Below are 20,019 nucleotides of genomic sequence, written 5' to 3'. Positions count from 1 at the left end.
CCATAAGCCTGGTGATGGGCCATCAGGTACGCAGGGCACACCTCAGCTCCTTTTGTGTGACTGCCTACAGTGAATGCACAAACTGTCCAAATATCGTCCTGACCCAGACGAGTATTCCACAGACAGCAGAGGCACAGAATGGTTAATCAAGAATATGGCCACTTTCTAAAAGTGTCATTTTCAAACTTCCAATTCAAAAAACAACCTCACTGAAAGATGTATTGTTAAATTGTGAGTACAGACACTCCAAACTCCACATCTCTGTCTGCTCCCATTGGGAAATTACACTTAAAAGAGATTTCATTCCCCATGTTACCCTACAGGAGAGATAGTCCTTGCAAAAGTGAAAATCAAATTTAGCAGTATTTCATATGAGGACATGACACACCAGTATATGTCCTACCTTATAAATGCTTTGCACATTGCCCACGGGGCTGCCTTGGGCCTACTTTAGGGTTGGCTTATATGTAGTAAAAGGGAAGGTTTGGGCCTGGCAAGTGGGCGCGATTGCCAGGCCAAAATGGCAGATAACAACTGCACTTACAGACACTGCAGTGGCAGGCCTGAGACATGTTTGCAAGGCTACTCATGTGGGTGGCAGACCCGCTAGCAGCATTTGATTTACAGGCCCTGGTCACATGGAGTGCACTGTACTAGAGGCTTACTAGTAAATTAGATATGCCAGTCGTGGATAAACCAATCATCAATACATTTTAGACAGAGAACAAATGTACTTTAGCACTGGTTAGCAACAAGAACAGAGCAGAAGGAATAGGAGGAAGAAGGCAACAAGTTTGGCGATAGCCCTGCAAAAAGGGCCAGGTCCAACAGCGAGGAAAGAGTAGACCTTTGTGTTTACCAAATATATGTGGAAGGAAGCCTTTTGTTGCTTTTTCAGTATAGTCGTACTGCAGCCTATAGCTCAGCACTAACCCTAAGCCTCTATGATCTGCATTAAATATTTGTACACTGACCTCCGAATCTACCACCCATCACAGGTTTGTTAAGCTCCTTATCCAGAATACAGTTAAAAGTCTCAGTCTCTGGTAGTGGTTATTTCCTGAAAAAATGATCTTCAACATTAATAGTTTGGAGAATGTCGGAGAAGTGGCAGTTGTCCCTCTATGTCACGCTATTAAGAGTGCGTAGAGGCCCAGTACACTTCAAATAGGGAGTATAGGTCGTCCATAACTTTTTGGTGAATGCACATCATCGGTAAAATCTTAAAAAGGCCCTCTGTGAGGTTCAGTTTTTATAAAGATCTTGATGATTAAGTACCTCTCTCATTAGTCAATAGTGATAATGTCGTTGCTAAGAACAGAGAGTAGAGGCCTTTTGTGAAGCATAACGTAAAATTTGGATGCTGTGGCTCATGGTAGCATTGTAGCACAAGCGAGTTGTTAGTTTCCTTCCCAGTCAATTCCCTTTCTTCACTCAAGAAGAGAAAACGGGAAATTTTCCTTTACCATTAACATATTTGCATATTTCCTGGATTCCACACCTGCCATAGAGACTAGTTTCAAGGAATGGAAATTTTGCACATCAAAATCGTTGAAAATTTGACCATGCTAGTTCGTCCTGCATGACCTAGAGCTTTAGTGTTGATGTTTTAGGGGTGACCGTTGACTGAAGTTATGACAAGTCATCTGCACCACCATCAGTCATTGGACATTTCTCTACATTCTCAGGACTTTGTTGATGAGAAGCTGAAAATCTTCAGAGAATGTTTTGCATCTGTTCTCCATATGGAGCTCGACAATCAAAATTGGCAAGTACATTCCAGTATTCTCCCTCACTCTCCAAGACTGATGACTGATTGGTGGACAAGCATGGGATGAAATCCCATATCATGCCTGTTCCTCTCCTTCAGCCTTTCTCACCCAGGCCCAGTAACCTTGAGCTGGTGTCTTTAGCTCTTCTGTTGAAACAGAAAACACTTTTATTTTCTACATTTATTTTTTTGCCAAGTATGTGGTTTTCTACACCTCATCAATTCAACGCCTCTGATGACCACACCCTCTCAATGTCTCCTAGTGCTATTGATTTTGGTGTAGATTTGACTTGTGGCGTGGTAGGAGAATGTGTGTGCACTCTGAACCACAGTGATGACTGTGTGACGAGTATCTCAGGTGTGCTCCAGGGGTACATGATCAGTAATCAGTAAAAAAAATTCTCGTCTGGCGTAAGTTTATCAGGCATTTCTTTGCCATGTTTAGGTAGGTGGAAAATGTCTCAGATTTTGGAATATACCCATGTATGGCTGCCTGGAAGACTGATTGGGGATGGCCGTATTTTTCTGGATTTGCTTTGGCAAGTGACATCTTGTAGAGTTTAACCTCATGATTAAGGCAAAGTCTTTCTTGGTCTTAGCCCAAAAGATACCTTTTATTAGGGCCCATCTTTGCACAGATGGAAAGTGATTCCCTGCATCAAATAGCTAGCTGCTGTTGGTGTGTTCTCTAATGCCTTAGACGTTGAAGGAGGGCACTTGGTTTGATATTATGTTATTGTGCTTATGCAGTACGTTTATCAAGCAAAGCTGTTTCAAAGCATGGGCTACACAATCATTGATCTTACAATTTGAAGTGGTATAATTTATGTTTGTGTCTTAATATTAAGAAATTTACCTCAGATTGTAGAGAGGTATGAAGGTATTTCAGAAGGGAGCCCCATAGCATCATTAACGGTTTCATCCCATAGAGAATAGTTTGCAAGAAGTGTGAGCCACTAGGTTTTGCAGCGTGAATCTTTTCTCGATTCTCATGCTGTGCATTATTCCACCATCTACTGGTGGGATCCGTAAGTGTCTCCGAAATGTTTTAGTCCTTCTTCATTTTTTGTTTTGTTGATTGTCGATGTACCTCCAATGATGCCCCTTGGGATGTCTATGTACTTCCTCCGGAAGCACCCGCCTTTGGTTGACATCTTCAGATTCATTTTTTCCGCTTCTGGGTCTGGATGCTTGCTGAAGGGTCTCCCAACAATTGGAAGTAGAAGAATTTCACTGAAGTTCGGGAGAAGAGCACCGAAAGTCCACAAAAGGAACCAGTAGGGATATCAAGGGAAGGAGAAGAAGTTTCTCAAAGGTTTGAGAAAATGCCCTAAGTGGGCAGCCTAATGGAGGAAGCACATTTCCATTTCTGCAAAAATTGCCATCACAAGTTCTTGCAGAAGGACAAACACCGGGTCTGCAACCTCTACCAGTAGACCATCGAAGTGAGGACTGCAACACCTGCCCCGCATTTACACTGAAGACACTGAGAGTGAGAGAGAGCAGAGGGGAGCCCACCACACCATGCAGGGACAGCGTACCCCCTACGAGATTTCGGCCTCAAGAGTGACAAGGAGGAGAGCTTCGTCGAAGGAGCAGAAAGGGATTTAATAGAGGTCAACCTAAAGATTGTTGATGTAAAAGCCAGGGGGGCAAAAATACACTCAGGCCTGAGGTAAGAGGACCATCTACCTCGAAAACCATACCTGAGTCACATAAAACCAACTTAAGAGCTTCAAAGGGAGCCTTGACGTCGAAACACTCAACAACCACATCCGTGACCCTAGACAAGGAACTCTTCAGAACCCTTGAAAGAGAGACCGCAGGAGGAAAAACTCATACAAGGAACTCGTACAAGGAAAAGATATTTCAAAGCCGAAACATGAAAGGTTGCGCTCAGACCATAGAAGCGTGATGACCGATTTGTAAAAAAAAAGTCTCTTTAGCTTCAAAGAGGAAGACAGCGAGAACATCAACGCCGAACTACGGGCTGCCAACATTGAGAAAAATAAAAGGCGGCTCGAGGCCCGATGATGGTTCTGCACAATCCAAAAGTCAATATTTGCCAATGCTTGCAAGTGTTTTAGACCAGGGGAGGGAGGCCTTCAGCCACATGTCAAGCGGTCACTTTAAGGGCTCCATTTAAGCTCCATTAGCCATCCAGGATTTCATCTTCTGTGTGTTTGTCAAAAGTGTGTTAAATCAGCCTTCTCCCCTTGTATCTTTACCAAAACCTGCGTACCATCACTATATGTTTGATATTAAAGACAGTATGCTGAGATGATATTCAACAACAACTAAATATACACTCTATAAAAAGACAAGCTGTCAAAATTGGAGAGGGTTCTTTTATAGAACAAAAAAACCAAAAGCCCTGATGTGTAAGGAGATGTCTCAGTGCCCGTGAGTGGCATTAATTTGTTCATGCTCTGATTTTTCCTGCACAATTTCACATTTGTGGTCCGGGCAGGATAAAAGGGCATAGAAAATAGAATAGAGCACGCCTGGTGGCAGATGGGCCACCAATCAAAGGAGTGTGACGGCGGAGCCAGCTGAGCCTCTGTTGTTGAAAGCAAAGCAGTTTCCACACCTCTAAACGAGGCGAAGGAACTCGGGTCAGGTTCTTACAGGGCTCCCACTCAACCATGCTCTAAATGAGACCTTAGTCTTACCTTGTGTTCTTTGATGTACTTGACCAAAGACGTTTTTAATTTGGCTAGAACAGTTGCATATGAAGCCTTAAGGGACCTGACAGCTGAGACGCATGCAAGAAATGAGAAAGAGTAACATTGTTAATTTCCCTGAAAACGTCTTCATTGGCAGACTATTATCAGCCCATTTTAGGAACTGTGAAAACACTTATTAACATTCCATTTGGGATCCCAGAGGAGGATGAGGGTGGAGTCGGCTACTTCACTTTTTCCAAGAACCCCATCACTCTGTCTTTTTAGGCCTTATCAAGGTCTCCTAAGATTCAACGATACAGTTAGCAAAGAGGCCCATGTTCTGGCATTATGTACTGAGAATTTATTTTAGCTGGTGAACAGGACAGACCTGGATCAGGTATTGGCCTTATGGCATAGTAAAGTGGGCAGCTGCCTAATTATTGACCAGACAAGTATGTTCTATTTGTCGGTGTAAGACTGATGAGCACTCTCAGACGCACTTCTTGATCCTAAATTTGAATAATTGGTTGGCAGGGTGACATTGAAACCAATAGAAAGTTATGGTCTTACATATATGACATCAAACAGGTACCTGGCGAGAAGATGCAATGGGCCTGGACTGGGGCACAGTACCATGAAGTTAAGAGAGACTGGGAAGCTACGACATACAGATACAGCAGAACCGCTTTATTTGGACCAGTGAAAAGAATAGTGTTCTTCTGTTTCGATGCATAAGACGTATATATGTAGACATATTTACTGATGCTTATTGCTGAATACTTTTTATTACTTTTAAAACCACTAAAACGATTTTTAAATCATGATAAGGCATGACACTTACCTGTGGTTGAGTCAAAAGTTTGCAGGACTTTCCCTGGCTTATTTTGTTGATACTTGCTGTTATAATCCCAGTTCTAATTTACAGCACTGCAGCATGAGCGATCTGGTACATTGGCGAACCGGATTTATGCAGTTAGTGTCCTTGGCAGAAGATAATTGGCCCTCTTAGGGCTAGAGGTGGAACTTCTGGAACGGTAATGGGAAACGGCGACACTTCTGGTTTAGGGATTGTGCAAATGAGGATACTTCTGTTTGTGTTTGTGAGTTTGTACATCTATGGTGCAGCCCTGGTTCAGGAAAAATACTGGCTTTGCAGCTGTGTCATACGGTGTGATAAAAGATGAGGGAGGTTTTAGGGTCTTATTGGATCTTTGGGATTTGTGAGAAGGTAGCCTCTTTCTAGCCTTGTTACCCCCACTTTTGGCCTGTTTGTGAGTGTATGTCAGGGTGTTTGTCACTGTTTTCACTGTCTCACTGGGATCCTGATAGCCAGGCCTCAGTGCTCATAGTGAAAACACTATGTTTTCAGTATGTTTGTTATGTGTCACTGGGATCCTGCTTGGCAGGACCCCAGTGCTCATAGGTTTGTGGCCTATATGTATGTGTCACTGGGACCCTGTCACACAGGGCCCCAGTGCTCATAGGTGTGCATGTATATGTTCCCTGTGTGGTGCCTAACTGTCTCACTGAGGCTCTGCTAACCAGAACCTCAGTGGTTATGCTCTCTCATTACTTTCAAATTGTCACTAACAGGCTAGTGACCAATTTTACCAATTTACATTGGCTTACTGGAACACCCTTATAATTCCCTAGTATATGGTACTGAGGTACCCAGGGTATTGGGGTTCCAGGAGATCCCTATGGGCTGCAGCATTTCTTTTGCCACCCATAGGGAGCTCTGACAATTCTTACACAGGCCTGCCACTGCAGCCTGAGTGAAATAACGTCCACGTTATTTCACAGCCATTTTACACTGCACTTAAGTAACTTATAAGTCACCTATATGTCTAACCTTTACCTGGTAAAGGTTAGGTGCAAAGTTACTTAGTGTGAGGGCACCCTGGCACTAGCCAAGGTGCCCCCACATTGTTCAGAGCCAATTCCCTGAACTTTGTGAGTGCGGGGACACCATTACACGCGTGCACTACATATAGGTCACTACCTATATGTAGCTTCACAATGGTAACTCCGAATATGGCCATGTAACATGTCTATGATCATGGAATTGCCCCCTCTATGCCATCCTGGCATTGTTGGTACAATTCCATGATCCCAGTGGTCTGTAGCACAGACCCTGGTACTGCCAGACTGCCCTTCCTGGGGTTTCACTGCAGCTGCTGCTGCTGCCAACCCCTCAGACAGGCAGCTGCCCTCCTGGGGTCCAGCCAGGCCTGGCCCAGGATGGCAGAACAAAGAACTTCCTCTGAGAGAGGGTGTGACACCCTCTCTCTTTGGAAAATGGTGTGAAGGCAGGGGAGGAGTAGCCTCCCCCAGCCTCTGGAAATGCTTTGTTGGGCACAGATGTGCCCAATTCTGCATAAGCCAGTCTACACCGGTTCAGGGACCCCTTAGCCCCTGCTCTGGCGCAAAACTGGACAAAGGAAAGGGGAGTGACCACTCCCCTGACCTGCACCTCCCCTGGGAGGTGTCCAGAGCTCCTCCAGTGTGCTCCAGACCTCTGCCATCTTGGAAACAGAGGTGCTGCTGGCACACTGGACTGCTCTGAGTGGCCAGTGCCACCAGGTGACGTCAGAGACTCCTGCTGATAGGCTCCTTCAGGTGTTAGTAGCCTTTCCTCTCTCCTAGGTAGCCAAACCCTCTTTTCTGGCTATTTAGGGTCTCTGTCTCTGGGGAAACTTTAGATAACGAATGCACGAGCTCAGCCGAGTTCCTCTGCATCTCTCTCTTCACCTTCTGATAAGGAAACGACCGCTGACCGCGCTGGAAGCCTGCAAACCTGCAACATAGTAGCAAAGACGACTACTGCAACTCTGTAACGCTGATCCTGCCGCCTTCTCGACTGTTTTCCTGCTTGTGCATGCTGTGGGGGTAGCCTGCCTCCTCTCTGCACCAGAAGCTCCGAAGAAATCTCCCGTGGGTCGACGGAATCTTCCCCCTGCAACCGCAGGCACCAAAAAGCTGCATCACCGGTCCCTTGGGTCTCCTCTCAGCACGACGAGCGAGGTCCCTCGAATCCAGCGACTCTGTCCAAGTGACCCCCACAGTCCAGTGACTCTTCAGCCCAAGTTTGGTGGAGGTAAGTCCTTGCCTCACCTCGCTGGGCTGCATTGCTGGGAACCGCGACTTTGCAGCTACTCCGGCCCCTGTGCACTTCCGGCGGAAATCCTTCGTGCACAGCCAAGCCTGGGTCCACGGCACTCTAACCTGCATTGCACGACTTTCTAAGTTGGTCTCCGGCGACGTGGGACTCCTTTGTGCAACTTCGGCGAGCACCGTTTCACACATCCTCGTAGTGCCTGTTTCTGGCACTTCTCCGGGTGCTACCTGCTTCAGTGAGGGCTCTTTGTCTTGCTCGACGTCCCCTCTCTCTGCAGGTCCAATTTGCGACCTCCTGGTCCCTCCTGGGCCCCAGCAGCGTCCAAAAACGCCAAACGCACGATTTGCGTGTAGCAAGGCTTGTTGGCGTCCTTCCGGCGGGAAAACACTTCTGCACGACTCTCCAAGGCGAGAGGGATCCGTCCACCAAAGGGGAAGTCTCTAACCCTTTTCGTTCCTGCAGAAACCTCAGCTTCTTCTGTCCAGTCGAAGCTTCTTTGCACCCGCAGCTGGCATTTCCTGGGCATCTGCCCATCTACGACTTGCTTGTGACTTTTGGACTTGGTCCCCTTGTTCCACAGGTACCCTAGATTGGAAATCCACAGTTGTTGCATTGCTGGTTTGTGTCTTTCCTGCATTATTCCTCTAACACGACTCTTTTGTCCTTAGGGGAACTTTAGTGCACTTTGCACTCACTTTTCAGGGTCTTGGGGAGGGTTATTTTTCTAACTCTCACTATTTTCTAATAGTCCCAGCGACCCTCTACAAGGTCACATAGGTTTGGGGTCCATTCGTGATTCGCATTCCACTTTTGGAGTATATGGTTTGTGTTGCCCCTATCTCTATGTTTCCCCATTGCATCCTATTGTAACTATACATTGTTTGCACTGTTTTCTAAGACTATACTGCATATTTTTGCTATTGTGTATATATATCTTGTGTATATTTCCTATCCTCTCACTGAGGGTACACTCTAAGATACTTTGGCATATTGTCATAAAAATAAAGTACCTTTATTTTTAGTATAACTGTGTATTGTGTTTTCTTATGATATTGTGCATATGACACTAAGTGGTACTGTAGTAGCTTCACACGTCTCCTAGTTCAGCCTAAGCTGCTCTGCTAAGCTACCATTATCTATCAGCCTAAGCTGCTAGACACCCTATACACTAATAAGGGATAACTGGGCCTGGTGCAAGGTGCAAGTACCCCTTGGTACTCACTACAAGCCAGTCCAGCCTCCTACATTGGTTGTGCAGTGGTGGGATAAGTGCTTGAGACTACTTACCACTCTTGTCATTGTACTTTTCATAAGAGAAAAATATACAAAACAAGGTCAGTGTATATACACATAGCCAAAAAGTTTTGCATTTCCTCTTTTCACTCTTTTCTAAGTGCTGAAAAGTACTCCTAAACTTTCAAAAAGTTCTTAAAAGTTTAAAAAGTTTTTTTCTGTCTTTCCAAAAAGTTCTGAAAACTTTTTTCTCTTTTTCTATCACTTTAACTCTCTCTAAAAAATGTCTGGTGCAGGCCAAAATGTTGAACTGTCCAAAATTGCATATGATCACCTTAGCTGGAAAGGAGCAAGGAGTCTCTGCATAGAGAGAGGTTTGAGTGTAGGGAAGAATCCTTCCTTAGAACTGTTAATTAATATGCTTAGAGTACAGGATAAGGCCATAAGTGCCCAATCTGGTGAAAAAGTAGCTAATGGTTCTCAATCTGATCCAGGGACTCCCCCAGGAAAAGGTTCAGGAAAGAAACTTTTCAGCCTGCCCATTACTAGACAGTCTAGCATAGTTGGTACAGAAATTGAATCACACCATACTGATGGTGTGCTCTCACATTATGCTGGTAGCCAAGCTGTTAGGGTGCCCTCTGTAAGGGACAGGTCTCCTTCTGTTCATTCCCATCATACCTCTGTATCTAGAAATGTCCCTCCCACCCACCCTGATGACAGATTGTTAGAAAGGGAGCTCAATAGATTGAGAGTGGAACAAACCAGACTGAAGCTCAAGAAGCAACAGCTGGATTTGGATAGACAGTCTTTAGAATTAGAGAAGGAAAGACAGAAGTTGGGTTTAGATACCCATGGTGGCAGCAGCAGTATTCCCCATAGTCATCCTGCAAAAGAGCATGATTCCAGGAATCTGCACAAGATAGTTCCCCCTTATAAGGAGGGGGATGACATTAACAAGTGGTTTGCTGCACTTGAGAGGGCCTGTGTTGTACAGGATGTCCCTCAAAGGCAGTGGGCTGCTATCCTATGGCTATCATTTAGTGGAAAAGGTAGGGATAGGCTCCTTACTGTGAAAGAAAATGATGCCAATAATTTTACAGTTCTTAAGAATGCACTCCTGGATGGTTATGGCTTAACCACTGAACAGTACAGGATAAAGTTCAGAGAGACCAAAAAGGAGTCTTCACAAGACTGGGTTGATTTCATTGACCATTCAGTGAAGGCCTTGGAGGGGTGGTTACATGGCAGTAAAGTTACTGATTATGAAAGCCTGTATAACACAATCCTGAGAGAGCATATACTTAATAATTGTGTGTCTGATTTGTTGCACCAGTACCTGGTAGACTCTGATCTGACCTCTCCCCAAGAATTGGGAAAGAAGGCAGACAAATGGGTCAGAACAAGGGTGAACAGAAAAGTTCATACAGGGGGTGACAAAGATGGCAATAAGAAGAAAGATGGTGAAAAATCTCAAGATAAGCATGGGGATAAGGGTAAAACCAAAGATCCCACTTCAAATCTTAAACACTCTTCAGAGGGTGGGGATAAAACTAATTCTTCCTCTTCTTCCCAACCTGCACACATTAAAAAGCCTTGGTGCTTTGTGTGTAAAAATAGAGGCCATAGGCCAGGGGATAAGTCCTGTCCAGGTAAACCCCCTGAGCCTACCACCACTAATACATCAAGCTCTAGTGCCCCTAGCAGTAGTGGTACTAGTGGTGGGACTGCTGGCAACAGTCAAGTTAAGGGTGTAGTTGGGTTCACTTTTGGGTCCATAGTAGAAACTGGGGTAGTCACTCCCAAGACAGTTTCTGTCACACCTAGTGGCATTGGCCTTGCCACACTGGCTGCTTGTCCCCTTACAATGGATAAGTACAGGCAGACAGTTTCAATAAATGGTGTTGAGGCCTTGGCCTACAGGGACACAGGTGCCAGTTTCACTTTGGTGACTGAAAACCTAGTGCCTCCTGAACAACACATCATTGGACAACAGTATAAGATTATTGATGTCCATAACTCCACTAAGTTTCTTCCCTTAGCTATAATTCAGTTTAGTTGGGGTGGAGTTACTGGCCCTAAGCAGGTGGTGGTATCACCTAGCTTACCTGTAGACTGTCTCTTAGGTAATGACCTAGAGGCCTCAGGTTGGGCTGATGTAGAGTTTTATGCCCATGCAGCCATGCTGGGCATCCCTGAGGAATTGTTCCCTCTCATTTCAAGTGAAATGAAAAAGCAAAGGAGAGAAGGCCTGAAAACTCAGGATCCCTCTCCATCAACAGGTAAAAAGGGTATCACAGTATTCCCTAACCACCCTGCCATTCAGGATACCATTCCTGTGGTGGGAGAAACCTCTCCTGGGGTGGCACCTGTTCCAAGGGAATCAGTTGGCAAAACTGTACTCCCTGAGGTGGAAGTACCTCTCTGTGGGATAACTAACATTGGTGAGAAAAAGAGCACCATTTTAGTTAACATGGAGCATCCCTCCAACCCTCCCAGAGAAACTTTAGTGCAGAAACTCTGCACTGCCTCACAACACTTAGGACAGCATCCCTGCCCTAGTGTGGAGCTCATAGGACAGCATCCCTGCCCTGCTCCAACTCAAGAGAAACAGCATCCCTGTTCTCTCTTCCAGCCATATGGACAAAGTTTTTGCCCAGCCATGGCTTTTCTGAGACAGCATCCCTGTCTGGCATTTCCATCATTACAAATAGGTTCAGTGGATAATTCCCACTGCTCTAAACTAAAACTTACTGATAGAAACTCTGAAAATACATCTTCACATTGTTGGTTAGCTAAAAAAACTTCAAACAGGGTGGTTTACATCCCCACAGGGAAGTGACCATATAGTGGATGATAAAGGGAGTAACCAGTCTATTGCAGAGCTACTCTCTACTTATCAACACTTAGACAATAAAGTCTCAACTGGCCAAGGTTAGCCTTATTGTCCTTCGTTTGGGGGGGGGTTGTGTGAGAAGGTAGCCTCTTTCTAGCCTTGTTACCCCCACTTTTGGCCTGTTTGTGAGTGTATGTCAGGGTGTTTGTCACTGTTTTCACTGTCTCACTGGGATCCTGATAGCCAGGCCTCAGTGCTCATAGTGAAAACACTATGTTTTCAGTATGTTTGTTATGTGTCACTGGGATCCTGCTTGGCAGGACCCCAGTGCTCATAGGTTTGTGGCCTATATGTATGTGTCACTGGGACCCTGTCACACAGGGCCCCAGTGCTCATAGGTGTGCATGTATATGTTCCCTGTGTGGTGCCTAACTGTCTCACTGAGGCTCTGCTAACCAGAACCTCAGTGGTTATGCTCTCTCATTACTTTCAAATTGTCACTAACAGGCTAGTGACCAATTTTACCAATTTACATTGGCTTACTGGAACACCCTTATAATTCCCTAGTATATGGTACTGAGGTACCCAGGGTATTGGGGTTCCAGGAGATCCCTATGGGCTGCAGCATTTCTTTTGCCACCCATAGGGAGCTCTGACAATTCTTACACAGGCCTGCCACTGCAGCCTGAGTGAAATAACGTCCACGTTATTTCACAGCCATTTTACACTGCACTTAAGTAACTTATAAGTCACCTATATGTCTAACCTTTACCTGGTAAAGGTTAGGTGCAAAGTTACTTAGTGTGAGGGCACCCTGGCACTAGCCAAGGTGCCCCCACATTGTTCAGAGCCAATTCCCTGAACTTTGTGAGTGCGGGGACACCATTACACGCGTGCACTACATATAGGTCACTACCTATATGTAGCTTCACAATGGTAACTCCGAATATGGCCATGTAACATGTCTATGATCATGGAATTGCCCCCTCTATGCCATCCTGGCATTGTTGGTACAATTCCATGATCCCAGTGGTCTGTAGCACAGACCCTGGTACTGCCAGACTGCCCTTCCTGGGGTTTCACTGCAGCTGCTGCTGCTGCCAACCCCTCAGACAGGCAGCTGCCCTCCTGGGGTCCAGCCAGGCCTGGCCCAGGATGGCAGAACAAAGAACTTCCTCTGAGAGAGGGTGTGACACCCTCTCCCTTTGGAAAATGGTGTGAAGGCAGGGGAGGAGTAGCCTCTCCCAGCCTCTGGAAATGCTTTGTTGGGCACAGATGTGCCCAATTCTGCATAAGCCAGTCTACACCGGTTCAGGGACCCCTTAGCCCCTGCTCTGGCGCGAAACTGGACAAAGGAAAGGGGAGTGACCACTCCCCTGACCTGCACCTCCCCTGGGAGGTGTCCAGAGCTCCTCCAGTGTGCTCCAGACCTCTGCCATCTTGGAAACAGAGGTGCTGCTGGCACACTGGACTGCTCTGAGTGGCCAGTGCCACCAGGTGACGTCAGAGACTCCTGCTGATAGGCTCCTTCAGGTGTTAGTAGCCTTTCCTCTCTCCTAGGTAGCCAAACCCTCTTTTCTGGCTATTTAGGGTCTCTGTCTCTGGGGAAACTTTAGATAACGAATGCACGAGCTCAGCCGAGTTCCTCTGCATCTCTCTCTTCACCTTCTGATAAGGAAACGACCGCTGACCACGCTGGAAGCCTGCAAACCTGCAACATAGTAGCAAAGACGACTACTGCAACTCTGTAACGCTGATCCTGCCGCCTTCTCGACTGTTTTCCTGCTTGTGCATGCTGTGGGGGTAGCCTGCCTCCTCTCTGCACCAGAAGCTCCAAAGAAATCTCCCGTGGGTCGACGGAATCTTCCCCCTGCAACCGCAGGCACCAAAAAGCTGCATCACCGGTCCCTTGTGTCTCCTCTCAGCACGACGAGCGAGGTCCCTCGAATCCAGCGACTCTGTCCAAGTGACCCCCACAGTCCAGTGACTCTTCAGCCCAAGTTTGGTGGAGGTAAGTCCTTGTCTCACCTCGCTGGGCTGCATTGCTGGGAACCGCGACTTTGCAGCTACTCCGGCCCCTGTGCACTTCCGGCGGAAATCCTTCGTGCACAGCCAAGCCTCGGTCCACGGCACTCTAACCTGCATTGCACGACTTTCTAAGTTGGTCTCCGGCGACGTGGGACTCCTTTGTGCAACTTCGGCGAGCACCGTTTCACGCATCCTCGTAGTGCCTGTTTCTGGCACTTCTCCGGGTGCTACCTGCTTCAGTGAGGGCTCTTTGTCTTGCTCGACGTCCCCTCTCTCTGCAGGTCCAATTTGCGACCTCCTGGTCCCTCCTGGGCCCCAGCAGCGTCCAAAAACGCCAAACGCACGATTTGCGTGTAGCAAGGCTTGTTGGCGTCCTTCCGGCGGGAAAACACTTCTGCACGACTCTCCAAGGCGAGAGGGATCCGTCCACCAAAGGGGAAGTCTCTAACCCTTTTCGTTCCTGCAGAAACCTCAGCTTCTTCTGTCCAGTCGAAGCTTCTTTGCACCCGCAGCTGGCATTTCCTGGGCATCTGCCCATCTACGACTTGCTTGTGACTTTTGGACTTGGTCCCCTTGTTCCACAGGTACCCTAGATTGGAAATCCACAGTTGTTGCATTGCTGGTTTGTGTCTTTCCTGCATTATTCCTCTAACACGACTCTTTTGTCCTTAGGGGAACTTTAGTGCACTTTGCACTCACTTTTCAGGGTCTTGGGGAGGGTTATTTTTCTAACTCTCACTATTTTCTAATAGTCCCAGCGACCCTCTACAAGGTCACATAGGTTTGGGGTCCATTCGTGGTTCGCATTCCACTTTTGGAGTATATGGTTTGTGTTGCCCCTATCTCTATGTTTCCCCATTGCATCCTATTGTAACTATACATTGTTTGCACTGTTTTCTAAGACTATACTGCATATTTTTGCTATTGTGTATATATATCTTGTGTATATTTTCTATCCTCTCACTGAGGGTACACTCTAAGATACTTTGGCATATTGTCATAAAAATAAAGTACCTTTATTTTTAGTATAACTGTGTATTGTGTTTTCTTATGATATTGTGCATATGACACTAAGTGGTACTGTAGTAGCTTCACACGTCTCCTAGTTCAGCCTAAGCTGCTCTGCTAAGCTACCATTATCTATCAGCCTAAGCTGCTAGACACCCTATACACTAATAAGGGATAACTGGGCCTGGTGCAAGGTGCAAGTACCCCTTGGTACTCACTACAAGCCAGTCCAGCCTCCTACAGGATTGAAGTATAGTCTCTCTTTGGAACATTAAACTTTGTCAAAATACTTCAGCTTAAAAATGTTATATGTACCAGGCATTTGTCCGGATCTTAAAACTGCCCTCCCTCGTCAAAAACAAGGAGACAATGTTATTGGCCAGCAAGTGAACTCGGATGTTGTGGCCCCAGTGATTTATACTAGGAATTAGAAACATGCACTACATAAATTATGTGATAGGGGAGTTTACAAGGTTTTATGCATGTGGGTTGTTTTAAACATTAGGATCTGTTCGCTTGGGGAGTGGGGATATTTGGCAAAGAAAGATGGGAAACAAGGAGAACTCATTTCCAGGTGTACTTTGTATTCTCAGATTGCCGGATGTTCTCTTCGGAATCGGATCATTTGTGTGAGGAAACATTTACACAACCCGATCCCTCATGAATCCATGGAATTCTCCTACCATTGCAGAGGTGAGTTAGATCTGGCACTGATGCCGTCCTCATGTTGGCATTGACTTTGGTATTTGCTAGAAAGTGACATGCCCACACTCTTGAGACCCTTCCTAATGAAATATTTGCTGTTTCCAGGGTTGAAAGATCAAATCTTTAGAGTCAAAAAATGCTGTAACCAGAACTTTTTCTGGGCCTGGGATTAGCTTTTGTCTGTCTAACAGAAAGTTTTCTTTAAACCTTCCCTATATGTTTCTAGCTCTTTCTTAGGTAACTCTTTCCGCATCTCTAAGCTAGAATTTAAGCTGTTATCTTGTGTAATTTAAACCAGTATTCAAAAATAGATTGGTATGTATTTGATACTGAATGCTATCAACAAGAAAATAAATATCAGTAATACGCACAGGCCTAAGTTGCTTGTGCACAAAAGATGCTGAAAATGACAAATTATGACACAGAATAACAAATAGGCTCCTGTAATATTGTTCAAGGCCTTGCAGTAACACAAATGATTGATAAGTCGTGCTTTGTAAATATATAATGAGTCCTTTTTTATTGCTAGCCGTTCATTTTATCCTACTTTACCACTTTAAATGATGATTAATAACGTAATGCACTATTGTTCTGTCACTTAGTATGGATATGGAACTTCCCACTAAGGCCTGTGCTTTGATAACAACAATAACTTGTTTTTCATATCCTGCTTTATATCGTGGTGTTTTTTGCTGTTTCTTAGCAATGTAAACAACAGGTGTTACTATAACTCAGTGTAATTATTCATAGTTTCTCAGCATTTTAAGGCTACAATTGTGATTTGTCCCCAACGGGATTCAAAGTATTTGTAAACCAAATGCGAGCATTGAGCTCTTAATTTGCAGAGCCATATTACATGTTATGCTTCACTCACTAAGCTGTTTTTCTGGCTTAGAGGGAGCTTTTGCTTCTTTCCTAGCTGGTACTGGAGGTCACGAAATGTTTCCACACTAGCCTCCGAGGAATGAAACTGTTGCCTGCACCTTTTATCGAAAGTGCAACCTACAACCCCAAAATTAGGCCTGGTAAAGTATTCCCAAGATCAGACCTGAAAGAACTAGCACATTCCTTATTGCTGACGTTATTGGGAGATGAACCAACAAAGTTGCAAGACTTTCTGCTTACACTAGGCATTTTGCATGTCAGCAAAGCCAGTGCTGCACCCCACTTTTTGGCATCTCGTAACTCATCAACAGAATTGTAGCAGGACACTCCTGCCCCTCCTGAGTTAAAAGTCATACTCCAGGTCATGAGGAAAGGTGACAGTCATGCTTTATAGGCATACCATCATCCCCTTTTTAGTGCTAGCTGTGCAACTTGCCTCACTGTATGTATCACTCATGTGATGTGTTGTTAAGTAACTATATTGAATAGGGGGTCACCAGGTGAAGTTACAGAGAAATAGAAAAATCATATCTGCAGATAGTGTTTGAACTGAGTGAAACCGAAGTGGATGGACTTCTCAAAGTGAGGTCACCTCTGTCTCTCATTTACAAGTATGCCGGCTGTAGCCTTGATGTAAAGTTTGTAGTGAGTGTAATCACACATAGACTAGGAAATCTTAATTGCAGATAGAGTGGAAGAACCTACCCCACTAGAAATATCCACTTCAGGCCTACTCGTTCCAAAAAGTTACAGTCCCAAAACTGACAAATCATTCAAAAGTGAGCCTTTACAAAAGAAAGATGAAAAGACATATGTTTCCATTAAATTACACTGAAATGATGACTGAAAGAGAGATACAAAATAAATAAAGAGAAACGCCAGTACATGGCAAAATCAGTAAATACTCATTGTTCTCCACAAGTAGGCATATTTACCGCCTATGAAAGGAACCAGAAAGCATGAGTGATGGTGGAAGGAAATCTTTGTTTAGTTAATTAAAACTAGAATTATGTTACAAAAGTCAGTAATATTCTTTAAAGCCATTGCTACTAGCTCATCTATCATAAAAGACATCTAAAATCACCCGTTAAAAGGATTCAAACCGTCCTTAGGTCAAAACAGATCATTCATAATTATCTTACTTATCGTTTCTCTTATCTTCGCAGTATAAAAAAGAGACAATTAGTTGACATCAGAGCTGCCTGAATCCACCTTTTCCAGTTTGCATTGTTTCAACTTGCTTTTCATGTACAATTCGTTGAACAGCTAAAGTTTGATCGATTTGCCTAAGTCCACCATAAAAGCTGTTTGAGCAGTTCTTTTCAAATTAAATTATTCCTGCATGCTTTTCACTGCCTTTTTGTGCATCTGATAACGCGTCCTTTTATGTCAATTTTATACACATTAGGACTCGTTTTAGGCCAATGAATCTTGTGACCCAGTGGAGAGACACTGTAGGACGAGATAACTCAGTGGTTCCCAAACTGTGCGCCGTGGCTCCCTGGTGCGCCCTCAAAACTAGCCAGGGGCGCCGCACACAGTCTGGAAACCACTCGGAGGTGCTTTGAATCGGCAGCTTTTCATCGTGGTATTGGAAACAAAACCCCCTGCATTAATTATTGTGACCAGCGGAGGGCGCCAAAGTACCATTAATAATATCCCTATGACCAAAGAACAAAAATAGTTTCCAATAAATGGGTTTCAGCAACCTGAAGGAGAGAATAAAGAAGACAAACTGTAAATAGTGTAGGTACAGGTACAGGCTGGGATTACGTTCCCCCACCTGCCAAAAAAAAGTTACATAATGGGGAGCCGTGGCCAACACGGCCAATAGGTCAAAGGAGCCGGGGATCGAAAAAGTTTGGGAACCACTGAGATAACTGATCAATATGTCAAGCAATATATCAATAATTTCATCAATATTTATCACCACAATGTACTTCACTTTGGAGTAAGGCATTAATCAAATTATCGACGCAACCATGACCTTTCAGTCATGAAAAACCACACCTGTTGATAGAATTTTTATGAATTTTATTCCCTATTGATTACAATCTACGAGCAGCAGAGTCAATCTCAAAACTAAGAAGCATAAGAGTATAGTCACAATATGGCAACTATGATAAGATTTCATTAATGCGAGGATCACAAACATAAGAACATAGCACGGCGTAAACATAGATCAGAACACAGTAAGAGTCAATTATATCTTAGTTCAGCAAGGCTGTCATTTGTTTATTGCGTCAGTCAAGAGTGAACTCCTAACCTAACCCCTAATTAGCATCAGCATGTTGGGCTTCATGCAAAACAATTTAGAACACAAATTTGGATAAACCATCTAGCTATGGCCTCTATTCAAAATACAGCAGTTGGTACCTAGAAAGGAAAAGCAAACAGACAAATTATAATTTGCATTGTCATAATTACCCTCCAGGAATAGGTCAGCACACAGGATCAGTCTTCGTCTTCAGGACATCAGTCAAAATCGCCTTCAGTCTAACTTCACCAAAGGCAGGGGACACTTCCCTCATAAGGAGGTGAAGTTCAAGGGGCAGTATATAGGTGAGGATGGTTTAATAAGTCTCCAATCACCAAACAGAGCGACAGAGTTTCTGGATGAAATCAATAGCATTCCCTACCTAGTTCCAACGTCTCTTCTGTGACATGGGATTTTATCCCTTCTTCATAATGCCTTCCCCCAAAATTCTATTGGATATTCACTATACCCCACTATCTTTAACCTATCAAATTATACATTAGGTAATTCCAATTGTCACCCCACGATAATTCAAAACACTTTGATTGGTCTTCATAATTGACGTCTTCGGAGGTGGCACATCCGGGGTTACTTCATCGTTTTTGGCACGTTCCTCGGGTCGTAAGTTCCTTTGTCCATGGTCAAATGTCCTTGTACGTTTCTTTAATCTACTTTTGTTTCAACATTGTATAAAACTCATACTAAGACAGCTAGTATGCGGATGGGAACAGAATTGGTATAGATACATGATATGGAGAAAAAGGAACAAATGCAGGGTCATGGCCCTTTGTGAGTCAGCACACTGAAAAACAGAGAAAAATGCTTTTAATATGAGAGCTAGGCAGCTAAATCCACAGCTCACGCTAACTTAAGGCCTATAGGTTTTAGTACAAATGCAATATGGTAAAAGCGCTAATGTATACTTGACTAATCATAATGCAAACAATCATTTCTTATAACCGTCATTAGTTTGTGTACGCAATAATAACTGTACGTTATAATTCAAATGCACGTTAAGCAAATCACTGTTTATTGTCGTTTTCTATGCGGCTTTGTTAAGCATTGATATAAGCACTACTTCTAGTATATGTAATATTTTAACTACACTCTCTCATACCAACAGTAATTTGATCAGTTAAGAGTTTATTTGAGTGTCATCCAGGTCGAGGCTTCTGATTATTGCAAGCCTTCACGTGCGTATGTCTCTTTCCAAGAAGCTTTTTTCAAGTAACGTCACACTGGTCTGCATTAGCATGGGGCAGATATAGATTAAGTGTATAAAGTTTTCTTTTTCTGATCCGCATAGGTATTATTGGTCCCTTATATTTCGAGGGCAGTGGTTCTACTGATGCTGGGAGCTGACCAAAAAGTATCACCATCACAGCCTTCGCGTGACGTGAATTGAAAATGACTGGGTTAAATATGTAGCTGTTTCATCCTATCATAGTTGTTAATTACCATCCAAGCGTGCGATCGGTCACTGGAGGTATTTTTATCATCCATGATGAAATT

The 20,019-nt window shown here is 44.4% G+C and overlaps 1 protein-coding gene across 1 annotated transcript in view; it reads left to right on the top strand.

Moving 5' to 3' along the window:
• The window catches only part of ZBTB14 (zinc finger and BTB domain containing 14), a 109,460-nt gene that overhangs the window by 72,706 nt on the left and 16,735 nt on the right, over nucleotides 1-20,019 (top strand). Inside the window, exon 3 of the mRNA XM_069219807.1 lies at nucleotides 15,254-15,353. Within this exon, the coding sequence (XP_069075908.1) occupies nucleotides 15,321-15,353 (33 nt within the window). The 5' untranslated portion in view covers nucleotides 15,254-15,320. The remainder of the gene's footprint in view (nucleotides 1-15,253; nucleotides 15,354-20,019) is intronic.

Source organism: Pleurodeles waltl, chromosome 2_2 (assembly GCF_031143425.1).
Source record: "Pleurodeles waltl isolate 20211129_DDA chromosome 2_2, aPleWal1.hap1.20221129, whole genome shotgun sequence".
NCBI lineage: Eukaryota > Metazoa > Chordata > Amphibia > Caudata > Salamandridae > Pleurodeles > Pleurodeles waltl.
The sequence above is the reverse complement of the archived record's forward strand: the minus strand, read 5'-3'. Positions and strand labels throughout refer to the sequence as shown.